The following is a 21,005-nucleotide window of genomic DNA, read 5'->3' on the forward strand; positions in this document are numbered from 1 at the left end:
TGGTAGTGGACCTTTTGGAAACAGGACACATACAATTCCTGAACCACTTCCCCCATAGCAACCCCCACCATCTCTATATCTACTTCACCCTTACCTCAGGGCTTGCTTGCTTGCTTGCTTGCTTGCTTCCTTCCTTCCTTGGGCCTGGTATGGTTTGTACTGCTCAGTTTGACCAACAGCACAGCTTCTGACATACAGCTGGTCAACTGGGAGGCTTTTAACTAGTTTCAGCTAGCCCCTGATTGGCTTCAGGTGTCCCAATCAACCTAGCTGTCTTCTCTGCCTTCTGGAAAGATCTTCATAGATTCATAGATTCTAGGACTGGAAGGGACCTCGAGAGGTCATAGAGTCCAGTCCCCTGCCCACATGGCAGGACCAAATACTGTCTAGACCATCCCTGATAGACATTTATCTAACCTACTCTTAAATATCTCCAGAGACGGAGATTCCACAACCTCCCTAGGCAATTTGTTCCAGTGTTTAACCACCCTGACAGTTAGGAACTTTTTCCTAATGTCCAACCTAGACCTCCCTTGCTGCAGTTTAAACCCATTGTTTCTGGTTCTATCCTTAGAGGCTAAGGTGAACAAGTTTTCTCCCTCCTCCTTATGACACCCTTTTAGATACCTGAAAAGGTATCTTAATTGGCCCCAGGTGTCTTAATTGACTTGGAACAGCTGCAATTTGCTTATCCTGGTACCAGGGATTTGTTTAGCCTGTGGCTAATATATCTGTCCCCCACTACATTATTATAGCCATCTGGCCTTGCTCCATCACATAATGGTTTTCAATGTTAATTTTTATGTCTTTGTGAAGTCAAGTATACAACACAGTGTGTCAGACTTCTGACTTGCAAAGCTAGTATTCAGACCCAAGACTAAGACATTTATTATAATCACTTTGCTATAGCCTGGTCTGCTTGTTTGGATGGTACATTAGCTCTCCTACTTTTTCTCTTTGGAACACTAAAATAACTATTTAAGTGCCCTTATGGTTCAAAATTACAGAAATGAGTAATCTTTTCTCAATAATAGCAGTAAAATTAGAACGCAAAAAAAACCAAGACAATGGTTTGGATTAAGTGAAACTTCTTTTTATTAATATACTGGAATTTCAACTGTTCAAATGTGCAGTGAATTCATAGTTACAGTTACCAGTCTATTTTTGTACCAAGAGAAATATCACATAGGTTTAAACTTTCACATATGCATAGATGCTATTTTCACAGTAGTGCTATATTTAGAACATAATTATTTTAATTGAGGAATTATTTCACATTCATTCAAATTACTAATGCAGTATCCTAATCACATACTTTCCACTAGATTTTAGAAACAAAATAGTCAGACAAAGAAAAAAAAATTACACACAGTATCAATTCTATTGTATGTCTACTTTGAAGAAATTGCACAAGTTCTCCATGTTTTCTGTTGCTTTGCCATAAAGAGGATTGGCAAAGGAAGGGGCACTTGTATCTTTACTGGAAGCATGCTAGAAGAAAGACATAAAAATGTTATCTCAGCAGTAAGTGCTATATGGAAATAGGTACAAGAATGGTAGTAGATATTAGGTTATCCAAATAACATGCAATGACACCTGCCCCAGCAACCATCCTTATGTTCAAAGTAAGCCAAGAATCCCAAACATTTTGGCCCAGATTCTCAGCTGGTGTAAACAAGCATACTTCTCCTGAAGTAACTGCTTGCTGGGTGGCCTTGGGCTAGTCAGTTCATCTCTCTATACCTCTGTTTCCCACCTGTGTCTGTCTTGTCTGTATAGACAATAAGCATTTTTGGGCAGGGATTATCTTACTATGCGATTGTACAGTCCCTAGCACAATGGGGCCCCAATTCTGATTTGGGTCTCTAGGTGCTACTGTAATACGAATGTATAATGATGATGGTGATCTAGCCCATTGAGTACATTTTTGCTGCATCATTATTATAGGGATGCTTTGGTTAAGTAACTGATTGCTCATCCCTGGAGTGGTGTTTAAAGCACTATATACATTGACTTATGGACAAGGATATAAAGTTACTCTCCAGGGAAGGCCTTTTGTCATCCCATACTATTTCTAGAGCAACTGCCTTACTGATAAGGGTTAAACTGTTGAATGACTGTGAAATGCTATGCTACATTAAGCAATTGAATGAAGTTCATGGCAGTAGCTTCAGCTGTACCTGGGTTGCATTGCTGCTAAAAGTTGTGGATGGTGGAATATCTATAAATTTCAGTAAGTTCCCAGCCCTTCCTTTAATATTACATTGATGGCACCTCCTAATACTGCTATATGTAATAAGGAAAGACGAAATCCTATTTAACAGATTATCTAAGACTCTTTTGAGAGATTATTATAAGCAAGCAACGGAATGGCTAGTAGCACTTAGAACTATGACAGTGAATTTCCATTTTGTAAAACTCTCAGAGAAGCTAAAGATTCAATTTAAGGTTGGCACCTCTCAATACAATTCAGTAGCATAATCATTTGTCTTGAAATTTTCTTAATTATGAGCTGAACACAGTATACCCAGAAGAGCAGTCTGTTTGCATTTACTGTATTTGGTATAATGAAATGTTTCAAATTGAGTAGATGTCTTAGTCCTTTTAGAGAGAAAACCCTAATAAGGAGATTTGAAAAAACATTTAATTTGGGATTTGCAACTTAATTCAGAATTTCAAATTAAACTCCATACAAGGTTGTTTCAATCAATAATTTAGTTAAAAACAAACACTTGCATCTGAAGAAGTGAGGTTCTTACCCACGAAAGCTTATGCTCCCAATACTTCTGTTAGTCTTAAAGGTGCCACAGGACCCTCTGTTGCTTTTTACAGATTCAGACTAACACAGCTATCAGAGGGGTAGCTGTGTTAGTCTGGATCTGTAAAAAGCAACAAAAGAGTCCTGTGGCACCTTAAAGACTAACAGATGTTGTGTCTGACGAAGTGGGCATTCAGCCACGAAAGCTTATGCTCCAATACATCTGTTAGTCTTTAAGGTGCCACAGGACTCTATTACTTTGTAGTAAAGTCAGCGTCATACTTAGTACTGTGCCTAAATATGCTTATCTATGAAATCTTTTCTGTAATATTTAGCAAATGCAAGCAGAAACAAGGCAAAGTAGAGAAGTAGTTTGTCAATTATGCAATAATTTGAGAGAGGTTTGAAATACCCATCATAGGAATAAATATGGTATTCTGAAAAGAAAATTATTGATACATACCTCCTGCTGTGTTTGACATGGGGAAACACTAATTTGAACAACGGGTGAGGCAATACACTCAGGAGACTACAAAAGAGATATATTAGCTTCAGAGCAACTGTATTCAACAGTAAGTGACATTAAAGAGACACACACCAGAAATATTGCCATCAAAGGATACAACTGAGAGAAAAAATTAAAGATAAACAACAAATTATACAATTATATGGGCAAAAATGTGGCAATGGTAGATCTAGATTGAGACTATCAGCAAGGTCAGTTAAACTGAGTTTGTTAAGTACTTAATTGTTTTCATCTGAAGATTAGTGATACTTTTACTGTTTGACTCTATTTTCTGATTGGAGATATGAGTCATTCAAACGTAATGTTCTTTAAGCGCTGGGAAAATAGTGTAACCTTTGTTTTGGCTCTTGCAGAAAAAATTATAGAAAGCACATATCATTTCATTCTTAAAGAAAACAAAAGAGAAAATCCAGTGGAGCACCGGATTTCAATCACAGTGCCCAGAGATCTTTCATCCAGTATGAAAATATCTCTTCTGACACCACACTTCTGTTTTTCAACTTGCTATTAAATGAAGCCTGTCAAGAATCTATTTTAACTAAAATGGAAGTGTCCTAGTAAAATGGACATGATCGTAATGGGAATGTTTCCAACATGCTCTTACAAACCCAAACCTGCAAGTGAATGAATCTGATCTAATGTTTCCAAAATCAGATGTGAGGAACTTTTTATAGAAAGTAAATGGCATGTCATCGTTAATCCTGTTTAATACTCTGGTGGAATCTGATATTACTTACTAAGGAAAGGATAAGAGAAATTTTATTTGCCATGGCAAACCTAGCCTAATTCTTATAGCTCTGATAAGAGTAGTCTAAGAATGAGGTAGGGAAGATGCTTTAAGATTTAATTTGCACCTTTTATTTCCAAGGCATATGGATAATGTTCTTCATATGAATTATTTTTAAATTAAAAAATAAATCATAATGCCACAGTTATGTAACTGAGATGCATTCAGTTAATGGTGTTGAACTGTCTAACTTACAGCAGAATTTTTGGCCCACTATATAATTTGATGCTTGAATCTTTTCTTCCTGAATCTTCACAACTGTATGAAGGTGTTAGATGTATAATTTAATTAGCAATGTTTTATTAGTAGAGTAAACTCAGTTACGTTCAGCAAATGGGATTAGGTAAAGCAGTCCCAATAATGATATATTCTGCAGTCTTTTTGTTTATAATATTTTATAGCAATGCACATTGTAATGTGTTTAAAAGATTAGAGTGTATATCATAGTTTTCACTAAATTCAGTGGTGTTGCATACATGTAGCTAAGTGCTGTAGTTTAGCTAGCCCTCTATGTCTTTAAAATGCTCTTTATTTTCAGAAGCATGAGGAGAGAGGGAGACCCAGTGAATGGGCATTTGCTTTAAAAATCTGACTAAATATTCTAACCAAAATAGGTGTTATTCAGATTCACCAGCCAGAGAATATTAGCTGCAACCACAAAGACATTCCTAACACTATATTGCCTTCAAATGGGGCTATTAGTATGCTGAAAATACAGTGCAACAGAAATCTTACCTTGACTGCCAGTGGCAATATAGTAGTTTTGTAAGACTTATTTTCTTTATTTAAAAACATTCATTTGTTTTCCTGGGGCAGCATGTTTGAACAACACTGTGGCTTTGTACTTTCTACTTCTGTAAACTACTTACCTTTACTTCTCCAGGTGAGCTATGATCCTCGTACAATGGGTTAGCAAATGCAGTACTATGGATTTCCTCCAGGTTCCTTAAAAAGACATAGACTCTCAAATAATAAAACTGGTTAAGGCTGAACCAAAAAAATAAAGGGCAAAATTCTTTCCTGATATAACTCCACTGAAGTCAATGGAATTACACAGGAGATGAATTTGGTCTGATGCGTTTTGTTCTGTGTCTGTGAACTAGCAGTTTTTGAAAAGACAGTAAAAATAGAATTGTTTAACTTGCTTCTGCTAAAAATGAATATACATTGCACATCCAAGGACTTATACAGCATGATTTACAAAGTGTTGTGTAAGGATATTTGGAGCTATACAATAGGTAAAACTGGGCCAAACAGGTAAATTACGGACTCAGGCCTTGTCTACACTATCTGGGTAAGTTGACCTAAGTTACACTACTCCAGCTAAGTGAATAATGTAGCTGGAGTTGACGTAGCTTAGGTTGACTTACTGTGGTGTCTACACTGTGCTGTGTCAACGGGAGATGCTCTCCCACTGACTTACTTTACTCCTCTTGTTCCAGTGGAGTACCAGAGTTGACTGGAGAGCGCTCTGTGGTTGATTTAGCTGGTCTTCACTAGACCCATTAAATCGACCCCTCCTGCATCGATTGCAGCAGCGTCAATCCCTGGTAAGTGTAGATATGGCCTTCAAAAGCTTACACTTTAATGGCACAAGCAGGCCTGCCCCAAAGACATCACAGTACAGTGCAGTAAGGAAGAGAGTGGCATGTGGTCTTAGATTATTTTAATGTAGAAGAGCCTGATGTACTTTAATTAGGATGCTGTTCCAAGAATAAGGGGGTAACTTGCAAGAAGACACAAAGTCAGGAATGGTTGAAAGAGACAGAGAGAATTTTTGGGAGAGGAGAGCATAACAGAGTTATGGGCAGAGGAAGACAGGAAGGGGCATAAAGGAGATATGGGCAGGAGCAAAGTTCTGGTTTGCTCTGAAAGAACCTGCTTTTGCAAGTTGCCCTCACTCCTTTTACTCTCTGACTTCTAGTTGGAATTATATGTCTTGCTTTTCAGCAGGACGTGATAGCCAAACAGGCCCCTACAGCTCGCTCACCCTTGGTAAGTCCCAATTATTAATCAGTCTTTTACCCATAAACAAGCAGATTTTCAGCTTTCTAATCAAACCGCTTATGATTTTTTTGAGGTATGGTGAAATCGGACTGGAGTACTGTTGCCAGACATTCAAACAACAAAGCTAGTAGGCAGGGTAAGTAAATATCACAAGAACATAACATTGCATGTGCCTTATTAAAAGTTATAACAGTGCTATATTGGGAGCAGTATGTGGGATGAAATCACTTTCTTTGTACCATTGTTTTGCTGCTAAAACTCTAGTGATCCAGTCAGCATTCTTTAGTGTAACAAATTGCTCATGAGTAATTACGTATGGCCAGATTTTTAAAGGGATTTAGATGCCTAACTCCCATTGATTAAAAAACAAATCTTGCCCATAGTCTTAGCTGACAACTTGTAATATTGAAATGAATGGATTTTTAAAATCACCTTCCCAGTAAACAACCTGTAGTTATACTTAAAAAAAACCATCAGTTTATTTTGAGATTATTTAAAAGTGGACAGAGTGGATTTTCATTTGTAAAACCTGTCACCTGTGTGTGCAGGTGCTTGAATCCATCAATGTATTACAAGATGCTTGCTTGCACAAAGTTGCGCTGGCAAAAATGGATGCCAAACTGATGTTACTTTCCAAATTTGGACCCATATCCCTGAATGTGAACATGGTGTATTATACCTTTGGGTAATTAGGAATATAAAGATTGTCATGCTAGAACAGAGAGCCGTTCATTCACTCCCACATCCTGTTATTAATGTGGATGCTGCAGAGAGAGGCATAGAACTTCAGTATTACACAGAAGATGAAAATTCTTCCTGATGCCAGCTGGTCACCAATTTACACCCTAATTTTAAACTTCTTGAGCAGTCAATTTTACTACATATATAGCAGTGACTTGAGTTAATCTAATTCCTGCAATGCTTGCTGTTCCTTGACATTACTCTCGTTGGAAATGATAGCTCATTGCTGCAGCCATCAGCTAGATGTCCGTCACAAGGTCTCACAATGGGAATTAAGTTACATATCTTGTGTCAGCCCGCAACAGTAAAGGTGAAAACAACTTATCACTCACAAATATCATAGTCCAAAATAATCAGTCCATAGGTCAAGCTTATAAAACGCAGCCACGTAGAATACTTTGCATGTGAAAAGCCAATAAATCTCAGATTAACAACACTGGAAAAAGAAGGGATCAATTAGGGGAAAAAATGCAAAGTGGTTGGATTTTTAGGATAAACAAACGAAACCAAATGTATGGTTGAAACAGCTCAGATAGAATTGCGTTTTCTAACATAACCAGAACTACCACAAAAAGGAAAGGAAAGAATTAATCATCTTGGGTTGCAGACCAGATCACATGGGTGATACTTTTGCTAAACTCATTTCCATGACGGAGCAGCAGCTGTTGCTTTTGTACAGATTCCACTCACCACAAATAGCATCACACACTTATCAGAGATGGGAGAAAGTTAAATTGATCACAGAAACACTTGTCAGTGTTTAAAGAGATCGTTGAGTTGCATCATGCTTTTTTAATGGAAAAATCAATGTATTTGGATTTAATTGGTTTTGATGTGACAATTCAGAATTCTGTAACTCAATCTTGACTGTAAAACCAAACACTGTCAGTTTTAGCCAGAACACAACATACAATGCTATGCAGTCTATGTTATAAGAAGAGTGTGCCCTCAATTGAATTTTACCACACTCATAACAAAAAAGAAAAACAAAAAAACAAACAGCTAAAGGACAGATGAGTCAATTCTAATTACACTAATCTCTTGAACACATACTTTATAGATGTTTCAGACTGTAAATCTAACAAAAGGTCTTAGTTCCTAAAATATTTACAAAGCTTTTTACACACAATTTAGGCTTGAACATTATAGTGTAGTCATTCCATTCTGCAGAGGAAATGTATGTCAGGGTGCAATCTGGGTAGACTCAAAAGACAGTTATGGTGATTGGTTTAGAATTACTGTATCTCTGGGTTTCTTGCTTGATTAGGCTGCTAATATACTGTCTTGGCTGCCTAGTTCTGTACTTCATTTTCTTCTCAATTATTTTTTGCTACTTTGTATTTTTTTTTTAAAAGGCCTTTGCATCTCTCATCTTGGTCATGCTCAACTCAAAGACTGAGTGATCTCCTGGTTTTCTCTCCTCCAGTTACCTTGTATTCTCTGTCCTACGTGTAATAGCCATCAGAAATATAATTTCTGAAAAAAGGCAAGAATAAACCAAGATCTTCTTACTATGGCATAGAATGTCCTCTCCAGGAAAATACAGTGGTGGTGGAAATAGCTCCTATACAAACAAAGGTGGCATTTGGAGTGCTTTCTTAGGCTGATAAAAGAGCTTATGGAGAAGAGCTACATGCCTGTTGATTCTCAGTCTTGTGCTTTGACCAGAAGACCATACCTCCTCTCTTCTCCTGTCCAAAAGAACAGCCTCCATCTCCTGCCACTATCTCCTCTAACCCATTTTCCCAGAGTTTCTGAGTCTGTTTACTCTCTGATCCCTGCCTACTAGTGATGCTGCTGACAAATCCCAGGAGGTCTGGAGTTCTGTGCTCACTGGGACTGACAGGAACAACATCTCCCAAGGTACACTAACACTGTCTCTGGTGGACCAGGCAAAGGGTGGATAATAAAAAGAATCAGAAGACCTAGGGACATTGACAGTGCAGTAGACAGCGGCAAATAAACACAGCTGAGCAGCTTGAAAAGGATTTTCTTGTAATTGTTTAACATTTATCCTGGAAGGGAAAAAATCAAGGTTGGGTTGACAACTGCAATGAACTGGAAGCCATCTTAGCACCTTGCTTCCATTCAGTCAGGAAGGGCATCTGCCACGGAGAAAGGATCATGGCTGGCAGCCTGGCACTGAGCCTGAGCACCTCACTTGTGGATCACAAGCAGGAATGTGGGAATCTGTCAGGTTTCCTCCAGGTTTGGGGTTTCTCTCTCTACAAAAGTTGCCCACAACCCTAATTGAGAGCCTTGTAGTCACTGCCATATTGGAATGTCATTGTGGTAGTGATATACACAGCTGTCAAGCCACGGGGCTGGCTGCTTTTGTCCATTAGGAGAAGAAAGACACAATTTAATCCAACAGATCTCATCATGTGAGTCATAACCCTTAATCCAGCAGCTGTCTAAGGGTAATAGGCCTGCTCCTGTTCCCTGTAGCTGCTTTTTCGATTAAAAAGATATGCTGCATTACTTGCAGCGGGTCTCCATCAGATGCTAAAACTGTGCCACACATCACTGTGCACAGTCCTGTGCTAGTTCCTTTGCAGTACTGATAGCTCCACTGTTTCCTTTAAAGTGCTATGGGAACAAACACAAAAGCTTATGGGGGTGTCTGAGGAGGAGCAGCTGCAAATGTCTGAATATGCAGCCCCATAATGGTAGGAGAGCCTGAACACCTTTAATCTAATAGCTATTATACAAACAGGGACCCAACTGTGCACTACTCACTTAGGCCACACTCATTCTGAATAAAGAATGAAGGATTCTTCTGTTAGAGCACTACACTTCCCCCGTGCCTAACACCTAGTGCAAAATCACATCACTCCATGAAAGGTGCAAAGTGGACACTGCTCTTTGTAGTGAAACCAAGCTGTGGTAAAGTATCAGGTGTAGTTAATCCTTCAATCACTCAAATGCCTCTGCTGCATCAAATCCTCTTCTTTAAAAGCAGGAGTAACATCTCAGGTCTCTGTGTGGTGCTGTCACATTGTGCATTTTACATGCTTATACATGCACAAGTCACTTATCATTCAAAGACTTATTCTCAGACTTCAGTGTTACAATACTAACCACTTTTTCCTAGAGTTGCTTTTGATTTTTAAGAAAGCAATTAGGAATGATCTGCATAAACACAGTAGTAAGTTAATGATGATTATTATTTACCAAAATGTGCTAGGTGCTGAACATGCATTTAAGAATACTGAGTTGCTGCCTGGATGAAGTTTGAAACAATGTCCTCATGATCTCATGGCTACAGTGACCTGTGCATCTGGACTTTTGGTCCAAATCAGCTGAACGTTAATAGTGACCTAAAACAATTGCTGTCTAATGTTGGTTTGGTGCTGTATGTGAAGTGAGTTGGTAATCTCGGTCTAATTCCTAATAGATAGTACTCTGAATCAGAAAAGCCTCCACCATCACAAGCTACCTTTTTGGAAATCACAGCAGACAGATCAAGGACTAATTAGGCCATGGATATTGAACTATCTGACTTTTCATCCCCAAATGTGATTCCCTCCAGGTCACAGTTGAGACACATGCAGAGGGTAGTGTGGGGAATCCTGCACTTATTACTATTATTATTATTTGTTATTACCATAGAGCTTAGGAACCCCAGAATTGCATTGTGCTTGGTTCTGTACAAACACAGAACAAAAAGACTGCCTGCTTGTCTGCTGTTGTCGTTTCACAATGGTACCTCGACTGTGTAGAAAAAGGAAGATTCTAGAACTGTCATTCTGGCATCTTTTGTCAGCTTATTTAATTAAAATGGTGTGTGTGGCGGGGGGGTGGGGGGGAAATCCTGTTCCTTAAATCCTGGCTGGGAAGCTGGAAGACAAGTGGGTGACAGTTCAGTAACCTTAAGCAGGTAGAAGGAAAAGTTTAGGAAGGAAGAGAAGTAGCATAGCAATAAATAATACTTTACACTACAGCCAGTCAAATTAACAGTAAAAATGTTTTGGGAAAAATACCAAAACATTTTTGCACAAATTTTCATAGAAATTTTAAAAATTTCAGTCAGCTTTATGTGACACTGAGGATAGCACTATTCATCTCACATTTCTATAGTGCCTTCTATCTAAGAACCTCAGAGGGCTGTACAAACTGGAATGAATTAAGCCTTCTACCCAATGAAGTAAGATAACAAAATTTGATTATTCACACTTTAGAGGAGGAAAGAGACACAGAGTAGTTAGGTGAGGCCACACAGCAAGTTAGTAGCAAAGCCAGGATTAGAACAAAAATGTTCTTAATTCATAGCTCACTGCTGTGTCCAGAAGACCAAGCTGTTTGCTAGTTATGGTGGAACGTTGATTAGTGGGGTCTCCTCAGCAATAGCCTCAGTCCATAGATTTGCACTGTTTAGCAATGATGTTGGGAGAGAGGGGCAGCCGTGAAGAGAAAAATATCTGCAGTAAAGTAGGAGCATGAAGGAGATGAGGTGGCTTTGGAAGATGAAGCCTGGAGAAGAGAAACTGAGGGTGAGGGGAGTCTAACAATACAAAAATGATGTGGACAAAGCAGAAGAGCAATAGGAGTTGACAATAAAGAGAGACCCTGGTAGCTAGTGTGTGTGTGGGGGGAAGGAACTGGCATTAAAGAGGATGAAAATCAGGGGGGAGATGGGCAGAGAGAAAGAAAGATGAGGAGAATTGACACCATAGAGAGGAGAGGCAACTAGCAGTAGAAAGAGAGAGAGAGAACAAGAAATCCAGAAAATGCAAAAAGAGAGAGAGAGAAGGAGAGACTGGACTGTAGGAATGGAAAGAAGGGTTGAGAGAAGAGGAACAGAAAAGGCAGAGAGTGTTGCTAAGGTAACCCCAAGAGACCTGTCAGTGATCTGTGAGTCTGAGGGGTATTTTTCAAAGATTATGAGAAAATGAATGACTGGTTAAAGAGAACCTATGTAGCAGCATTATAGAAACAGCACTTCTTTATTCCAGCCATTCTTGCAATGTTTTTTCTTTCTCCTTTGATAATTATGGTGGAGTCATTTTATATTTTGGCATGTCAACAGAGAGACTGCTTTTATTTGCACAGCCAACAGCACATGAGGCACATGATAGGGCCCCAGCTCTGACGACCTCACAATCTATATGAGTGTGGGCATGGACGGGGAAGAAGAGAATCGGGGAAGTGGTAAAAGCGTGAATGGTGAAAGAGAAGAAAGCACACAGCTTAGTAGTTCCACAAATTTTGTTTGGATTCTTATTTGTCTATTTAGTCTTTCTGAACTAATCCTTTTTATCGTTTTATTGTTAAATGTTTCTATTCCATGCAGACTAATTTTCACATAGAGGGGGATGCTTTGGAAACAAAAGTTCTTCAATGTTTTGCAAATATTTTAGAAAGCATTTAGGGCAAAACTCTGCTCTCTGAAGTACACACAGTGCCTGCTGGTTCCCAGGGGAGTTGGAGGTGTGCATCTGAGAACTGAATTTAGCCTTAAAAGTTTTGAGAAACCACAGATGTCTCCTACGTCCTCCCATTTAAACATCAAGTAAAGAAAGATGGGCGTTACAGCTCCTGGGGCTCTGTAATTCAGTGATAACCACACAATGTTGCATTTAAGGTACTCTGAGCAATCAAGATGCATTTCACTGTTTCCAGTTTGAGGTCCACTAAGGTCGGCTTGTTGTGCAAAGCTAAGTTTTATGTTTATAGCTGCATATTTAAGGCAAACAGACTGAGAGGAGATTTAAAAGCTGAAACCTCAGAAACTGGGCAGTTAGCCGTTGCTTTGTGGCACATTTTTGTCTGCTTTTGCACACAATAAAAGGCTTCACTTACGTTCTTGGCACTTTCTTCTTCCAAAGGAAATACAACACAGCGACTGTGATTTTGATCAGTAGGAAAGCTAATGCAATACCCAAGCCAGTCCAAATATCTGCAAAGTCAGACCAATGAAAGAGAAATAAGCACAGGGAAACACTAAAAGAATGGCTCGAATGCTGTTAATGTCTTTTCACCTGACCTACCATTTTGAAGGAGAATGGAAACTGAAGTTGGGGGAGGATTAACCTTGATGTGGCAACGATTTCCTTGCCATTCTTTTCCACATCTGGGAATAAGATAAAAAAAAAAAAGAAATTTGTGAGAAAGGAGGACCTGGGAATACTTTCAAGCAGAGAATGTAGGGAACATACTGAAGGATGACAGAAAGCACTGGAAAGTACAGTTCAGGTAATCCAAATGCTCTTGGGCATTTATAGCTGTGTCCAGAATGCATAAGCTGCAGGATCAACATTTATGGACTGAAAAGGCAAATTATAAATACAAAAAACAAACCAGAAAGGATCATAAGCAGCCCCCACAGTTAGCTGCTCTGTCATCACTGTCCATCACCAAACAGCATTGTTCTATACCAATACTTGACCAGTGTGACTCATTCCCCTGTTTTCTTTGGCTCCAATGCGAATAAGAAATATTTCTGAGTAGAGAGTCCAGTTCCCCCAGTGGAGATGAAGGCATGGGAGCAGGGAAGGGAGAGAAAGAATCTGTATTTCTTTTTCTTTATTGCTATCTAATCATTTGTTATTTTATTCTTCTTTTCCAAATACAATCCTTAACCAAATTTCCACTGAAAAACCAACTAACCAAAATAAACCAGCCACTATAACCCTTTCAAATGACTGTAAAGTTGCTGATCTCTTCATTTTAAGTGGCTAGAGGTTCAATTGTGGAATCCACAGAGCACACTCTCAATCTCACCATATATGAATGCAATTGAGTGGCAGAGAGAATCAGCTTAGTGCAACGATTTCATTGACCTATAAATACATAAATCCAGAAGCATGTCTATAATCCCAATATCTAGGATGGTCTAGCATCCTGGTAATTATGATGGCCTCTTGCCTTTTACAGATGCTTAGCTCCTTCTCTCCATTACCATTTTGTTTTAATATTTTAATTTAGAGCCAATAAACCACGCACAGACTGTTACATCGAGTTTTAAAATAAGGATAGGCAAATCTATATATTGGGTGAATTACACATGTACAAACAATATTAAAAGAACATTATTAAGGTTGGAAAGTCAAGCATTCAAAGGTAGGAAATCCCAGAATTAAGGTTGCTTGTACAACCTTAAATTGGCCCCTTTGTGCCTGTGCATTATGATACAGTCTTTAATTATATGATGACATCTCTTTTTGTTTCTATATAAAGGGGCTAGGGGGAAGAAAGAGAGATTTCAGAGATTCATGTAGTTTAAGGCCAGAAAGGACCATTAAGTCATTTAGTCTGACCTCCTACATATCACAGGCCATTACATTTCACCCAGTTACCCCTGTATTGAGCCCAACTTGTGTTTGACTGGAGCATATCTTCCAGAAAGATATCCAGTCTTGATCTGAAAAAATCAACAGATGGAGAGTTCACTACTTTGTAGTTTGTTTCAAGCATCAATCACCCTCACTGTTAAAAATTGTACCTTATTTCTAATTTGAATTTGTCTGGTTTCAGCTTCCAGTCACTGGTTCTCGTTATGCTGTTTTACTAGATTAAAGAGCCTTTTTGGCATTCAGTGTTTTCTCCCTATAAAAGTACTTATACACTGCAATCAAATCTCAGTCTTCTTTTTGATAAGCTAAACAGTTTGAGCTCTTTGCAGCGTTCAACGTACCATATTTTCTCCAGCCTTGCGTCTTTTTTTTTTGTTCTTTTGTGCACCCCTCATATTTTTCAACATTCTTTTAAAAATGTGAACAGCAATACTGGATACAGTAGGGCAGTATTGGTCTCACCAGTGCTGTATACAGAGGGAAATTTGCCTCCCTAGCCTCCTGTTTACACATCCAAGGATCACATTAGGCCTTTCTGTCACAGCATGTTGAGATGCTTGTCCACTATAACCCCTAAATCCTCTTCAGAGTCATTGCTTTCTGGTATACAGTACCCTGTTCTGTAGGAATGGCCTTGCCTTCCTTGTTCCTAGGGGTATATCTTTGCATTTGGCTATATATATTAAGTGGATTAAGAACTGGCTAAGTGACAGATCTCCAAAAGTAGTTGCTATGGTGAATCATCATTGAATGGGGGTGTTTCTCATGGGATTCCACATAGTATAATATAGTACTAGACTGAAGCTATTGAACATTTTCATCAGTAATCTGGAAATAAATATAAAATCACTGCTGATAATGGAAAGAAGTTTTGTGAAACAAGAGAAGAGTATAAAGGGAGTTAACCTACTAATCAAGACTTACAGCCTTGGCTTCACCATTTTATTTATTTTTTCCCTTTTATCCGTTGGTAGCGGAAATTTAGTGTAGTATCAGCCACTGGAATAGAATGTAAATCCATCAGACAAGCCATGTTTGTAATCTGGAGATTCAACCAAATCCTTCTGAGGTTTGGCCCTTCATTAATTACAAATTGGCATCTTCCCAAACAAGAAATTGCAAATGTTCTTTTCTCCTTCCAGCTGAGATGCCTGCAGATTTCACCAAACCTGGAAATAAAATGGGGTGGGCTTTTCTTTTCAATCAAAACCCAACCCAGCATATGTGGATACTGAATGCAGCTTTTACTGAAGCCAAACTCTTTTCTGGAGGAAGGTGTACAAAACGTCTTTACAAAAGTTTGCCTACATTCGTGTAGGGCCAGATTCTGATCCTCTTACTCATGTTGAATAGCACCTTATACCACATATGCACTCCTGACTTCAGTAAGACCATTTGTGGAGAATGTACTCTCCAATTTGAATGGAAGGATCTGGTCCTTAATGATTAAAGAAAGATGTTAAACATAGCCAGGTCCTTAATGATTAAAGAAAGATGTTAAACATAGCCAGTCCATGAATTAAAAACAATTGCAAACAATATTTCAGTACAAGCCATACAGTGAAATCTCAATTATCCCAATGGAGTGGGGAACATTGGGAATCCTGATATAATTGAGAGAATTTTCAAAATCAATAAATCAAACGAGCATGACCTTATTCAAGATAACAAGGAGGTTTGGATAACTGAGATTCAGAAAAATGACACTACTATTTGTCAGCAATACACAGATGACATCCTGCATTACATCACTTTCATATCAGATGCAAAGAAATCTCTCAATATCCAATGGCTACCTGAGATCTGGTTGAGGTGGCACTGGTGGGGAGAGGGAAGTATTTGACTAACTTGTCAGCTCTATAACATTGCCCTCAGATTGCTAAGGCAAACTTCAACCTTGGCGTACAACTGGATTTCTCACTGTTTCAGAATACCCAAATAGCCATTGCCATTACCCTTTTCCATCACTGGTGGCAAGAAGACCACACCCCTTCCTGACAGATTCAGATTTAGGCACAATGATCTAGGCATTCATGGCTCTTGGTTTGGTTACTGTGATTCTCCGTTCCTAGGTATGAAATTGCTGATCTTGTAAAAGTTAAAATTGATCAAGAATACGACAGCCTGACCACTCAACAACACAGGCTGTAGAGAGTATGACTCCAAGGAGTTTCACTGGCTCCCCAGGGAATTTCAGGTCAAACACGAGGACTTGGTCCTATTCTCCCAGACATCCCCAATTTTCAGCTTCACGCTGCATGATTAGCACAACAGCAATGTTCAGTAGAACACAGAATTGTTGACCTTAAGAATGAAATTCATGCATGCAAGAGACTGAACTTTCTCTGAAACTAATTCATAAACCTGGAGCTTACTCCTGAAAGAGACCAAGATGATCCTAAGACCATCAGCAGAACCAAAGACAAAACCCTATTTCTTTGACCAGGCCTTCACACAGGAACTCTGTAGTAAAACAAAACAAAACAAAACAGGAAAACGAACTAAACAAAACCAACCAAACCCATGCAACTGAAAGGAGAGAGATATTTGTGTGTACACCTCTATGGACTTGATTTTCCATTGCCTTGTGCCTTGCATAATCACTTACATCTTTGCAAAATGGGTGTAAAATGTCATCATTCTGATCTGGTGGTGATTTACACTCACTTTGCCCTCTGCACAAGTATATATGACTAGCAGAGGTGGAAGGCAGCAGAAAAATCAACCTTATAGTCTCTCTTGGACCTGTTTTGTAAGTAAAAAAAAAAAAATATCCAGAAAAGATGTGCAAGACAACCTCCTGATTCAATAGCAAATTAGACTGTAAACTCTAAATTAGACTAAACTCTATCAGGGCAGGGAATATGTTTCCATGTGTTTGTAGGGCAAATTACAAAATAAGGCCCAATCCGGACTGAGGCCTTTGGGCATTATTGGAATAATGCAAATAATAAATAATAGTAATCATAATATCAGGCAGCTATATAAGGAAATGAAGGCAGATTTCTTAGCCTTCATTATATAGAGAGATATAATCTTGGTGTCTTACTGTCTTGAACTGAACTTTAATTGCTCCAACAGCTCCAGGAAGGAATATCTGCAGCTTGTGGTATAAACCCAAGAGTCAGGTCACTTGAAGTCAAGTTAATGAAGGAGAACACTCTTAATTACCCTTCCCACTGCTGTGATTACACTGTACTCACAGCACATTACTTTCAGTTGAAAGGCAGATGAGTTGCTTCCGTCAAAGTCACTATTAGTTTCCTCTTAAGATTTGGGCAACTGGGGATACACAAATTATGATGTGAAGGAGAGACCCTCCAGGACAGAGGTCAGATATGCTCTCTGGGCAATATGTTAACTCTCCACCAGCAGGGCTGCCGGAGTTTTGAAGGAATTCCTTAAAAAAGCCTCTCTTAGCCTGGAGCTATTCATTTTATTTTGAAGACAGGCAATTATAGAAGTCACTGAATAAATTCCTTGAGCTATAAAGCTCTGAAGTTCCACATTAAGAGTGTAGAATTAATTTGCTTGGACTAATTTCTTGCTGACTAATTAGCAGTTGCACATTTCAAAGAAGTGCTAGATTTCTAAAAGCCATCCAGCTCCTACCTGAACTAGGGAGATAACCATTCCTATCCATCCAGGCAAGGGGCATCCTCATAGTGAAAACAGGAAGAGGAAGAGAGAGAAACACAGATAAACCAGCATTTAGAATCCTTCCATCCCAGTACACAATCCTAATCTATCCTGCCTGATAAAATGTCTTCCGCTGTTAGCAAGTTCAGATGGGAGAGTCACCCTGGAGTGGGACGGTTTTAACTCTTCCAATTTTGCCCCTAGGATTTCCAACTCATTACTCCCTAATACCTATACTGGTAATGCTGTGGAATGAACTATAGCACTACCTATTTTTCTGCACCCTAGGCCTGTGGTCATGGATCATTTAACTCAGGAAATAAGGAACAGGCAAGATTTTTTCCTTTTATGTGTTCATACAGGGCAGGTCTAATTTACCAGGAACATGTCTGGATGAGACACTGCTGCATCTCAGGCTACAGAACTTTATATTACATTAAGGATTGTACATGTAAAACTCAAAACAATGAGAACTAATGCAAATGCTTATTTCCAATGCCTTCAATTTGATTTGAATATCTCCAGCTTGGGTCTGATTCTCTACTTGTGCAGTCATTTGCACTTGTGCAAAGTGGATGTAAAATGCTACCTCTCTGATGTAATCGCATTATACACCACCCTTGCACAGGAGTAAACCACCAGTGCAAGGCAGAGGAGAATCAGGCCCGTGACCTTCAAATGTAGAGGTGAGAAGAGCTCCTCATTAGCTGAGCAGGAAAAACACTCAGTGAGCTGTATTTTCAATGAAGGGCTTGATGTATTTGAATAACTGAATGCTGAAAGCTGCTGTTTTCCCTACAGCAATAGTTACTAATGTTCCATAATGAGGAAGCTGCATGGATGTCAAACAGTGTTCTGCAGTTCTATTTTAAGTCCGGCAATCCTTTGTCAATCCATTTTATTGGCAATACTTCATTCAAGGGCTCTCCTGTTTAGTGTGGGATTTGAAAAATGGCAAAACTACTTTTAATCACAAATAAATGCTTCAGCTAAAAGTATTAAACTTACCCTCCTCACGTGAAAGTTAACCTCTCAAATGCCAGATAAAATTTCAATAAAGTAATTTAAAAGGCAGATTAAATTACTAATCACTGCCAGGAACTTTTTGTTATAATAGAAATGCAGACAGAATAATTCCATTTGTTTGTTTATTTCAATCTATACAAATATATACCGAGGATATATATTTAAACTAAGATTTAAATTTTTAATTTTTTTATTGACATTTTTGGACTGACAATGATTTTTTACTTTGGTTGTTGTATACGCTTGAGATACACCTGCCTCCTAAACTGTCACACTGCACTAATCTCGTGACTGCTTCGTGATCACAAATTCACTATTCCTACATTTGTAACATGGGTATATGGTGATTATAATGTAGTGCCAACAGCGTGCAGGAGGGGTGTTATATCCATTCATGCCATTCAACATACTCCCGCCTGGGCACCGGCTAGTGGTGGAGCCAAGGTGTAAATGAAAAAAACAGTTTTGTTCTCTGTGAAATACAGAGACTTTAGTTATGTCCAGTGCTGTGTAGGGATATAAGAGGGTTCCTTGCACTCCCAGCCCTCTTTCCCCCTGGGCATCCATCAGACAATTGGGCATAGTCTGGACCAATATTAAACATAAATTCCTGTTGTCCTGTAAAGTGGGGAAAATATAGGGTGAAACGTGAAAGTCCTTCCAATGCATTGCTGACATATGCTTTCTCTCTGCAGAGTCACAGTGAGTGGCGTTTAAACTGCCTTACCATTAAATGCTACACTACCATCTTCACTATAAGCTTGTGAGCATGCTGAAGACAGCAACTCTTCATTGCTTCATGGCAGCCAATGGTTAGAGGAGTACGGGACAAAGGCAGCCCATTCCCTCACTACCATAATTTCCCATGTCCACTCCCATTGATATAATTAATTTAATCAAGAAAGAAACAAACACAAGTTCTCCGATACCTTTCCAAAATGCTGGTACCCATTATCCATTAGCTAATGTAATATAATTTGCAACAGCAGAAGACATGAGTACTGTGAATATACCCATGCTGTCTGCTGATCAGAACAACAGCTAGAGGCCAGGTTGCCCTCTCCTGTGGTAAAATCCATGGGAGGAGGAGACTCTGTGTTGGGGGTGAGAGCGCTAACATTGCATGGAAAGAGTTGCAGACCCAGCCTTCAAATCCCACAGATACCAAAGGAGGCCAGACACATCTATGCAGACCCCTTATGTCTCTGCACCCACTCAGGAATTCTGGTGCTCTCCAGCTCCCTGACAGCATGAATTTTAGTCCTGGTGGAGCCAGATGGACCAATGGTGCATTTGCAGAGTGGTAATTCAGTGCTCCCTGTAACTTGCAGCTGCAATTTAACAAGCATGTAGATATTGCAAATAGGTTTATATCTGCCTGCAATAATTATATCTAATTAGATTTCCTTTTATTTTGTGGAATGAGGAGGCCTTGAAGAAATTTAAAGAACTAATGTCAGCTGTTAAACATCTACATGAAACAAGCTCTGGACTGAAAGCATGTGAGCGAGCTCGCACAATTGGATGTAACTGCTCATCAATTCTGGAGGAACCATTTACTGCTGGGGAGAAGGCGAAGAGTTGTCTTGTTTTAAATAGAGCTGGTTGGAAAAATAGAGATGAAACTTTTTGTCGGAATTTGCCAGTTCATCAAAATTGAAACATTTTGCAGATGGTTCCATTTTGATTATGTTCTGACGGAACCCAGGCAGCTCACCCACCCAGCCTGATGGGCTATTTGGCAGTCCAGGCTTCCAGATTCCCAGATCCTTACCAGCTCACCTGGCAGGCTGATGGGAAGCCAGGAACCTGGAAGCCCTGTTTGTCCTGGCTCCTGAGATTACAGCTCCTCGGCAACCCAGGCTACTAGTTTCCGTGGCTCCAGGGCAGCCTCCAAGGAAAACTGCCTCGAGCTAAGGCTTCATTCCCTTTCATGGAGGATTTCAAAGTTTCATTCCAAATCAGAACCAAATTCAAAATATCAGCTGCCTATCTTCAGCTAGAACACACTGGACCTGAATCTGATCAGTTACACTGCTTTTAAACTGGAGTAACTCTATTGACTTTATTGGAATTACTCCTGATTTAAACCTGTATGATGCCCCCAGTATGAATATTTTTCTTTATATCTTATCCCTTCCTAAAGGAATAGACATATATGCAAATTGCTTGTTTAATCATTTGCCTTGGTGGCTTCGTACATTTTGGTATGCACAGCATTCTCCA

General features: G+C 39.2%; 1 protein-coding gene across 1 annotated transcript in view; it reads right to left on the reverse strand.

The window, feature by feature from the left end:
* Positions 1-1,111: 1,111 nt before the first annotated feature.
* The window catches only part of MALRD1 (MAM and LDL receptor class A domain containing 1), a 371,329-nt gene continuing 351,435 nt past the window's right edge, over positions 1,112-21,005 (reverse strand). The window contains exons 28-31 of the mRNA XM_034760318.1: positions 12,810-12,892; positions 12,622-12,718; positions 4,941-5,016; positions 1,112-1,491 (exon numbers count right to left, since the gene is read on the reverse strand). Of these exons, the coding sequence (XP_034616209.1) occupies positions 1,381-1,491; positions 4,941-5,016; positions 12,622-12,718; positions 12,810-12,892 (367 nt within the window). The 3' untranslated portion in view covers positions 1,112-1,380. The remainder of the gene's footprint in view (positions 1,492-4,940; positions 5,017-12,621; positions 12,719-12,809; positions 12,893-21,005) is intronic.

The sequence above is a fragment of the Trachemys scripta genome, chromosome 2 (assembly GCF_013100865.1).
Source record: "Trachemys scripta elegans isolate TJP31775 chromosome 2, CAS_Tse_1.0, whole genome shotgun sequence".
In the NCBI taxonomy this organism is placed as follows: domain Eukaryota; kingdom Metazoa; phylum Chordata; order Testudines; family Emydidae; genus Trachemys; species Trachemys scripta.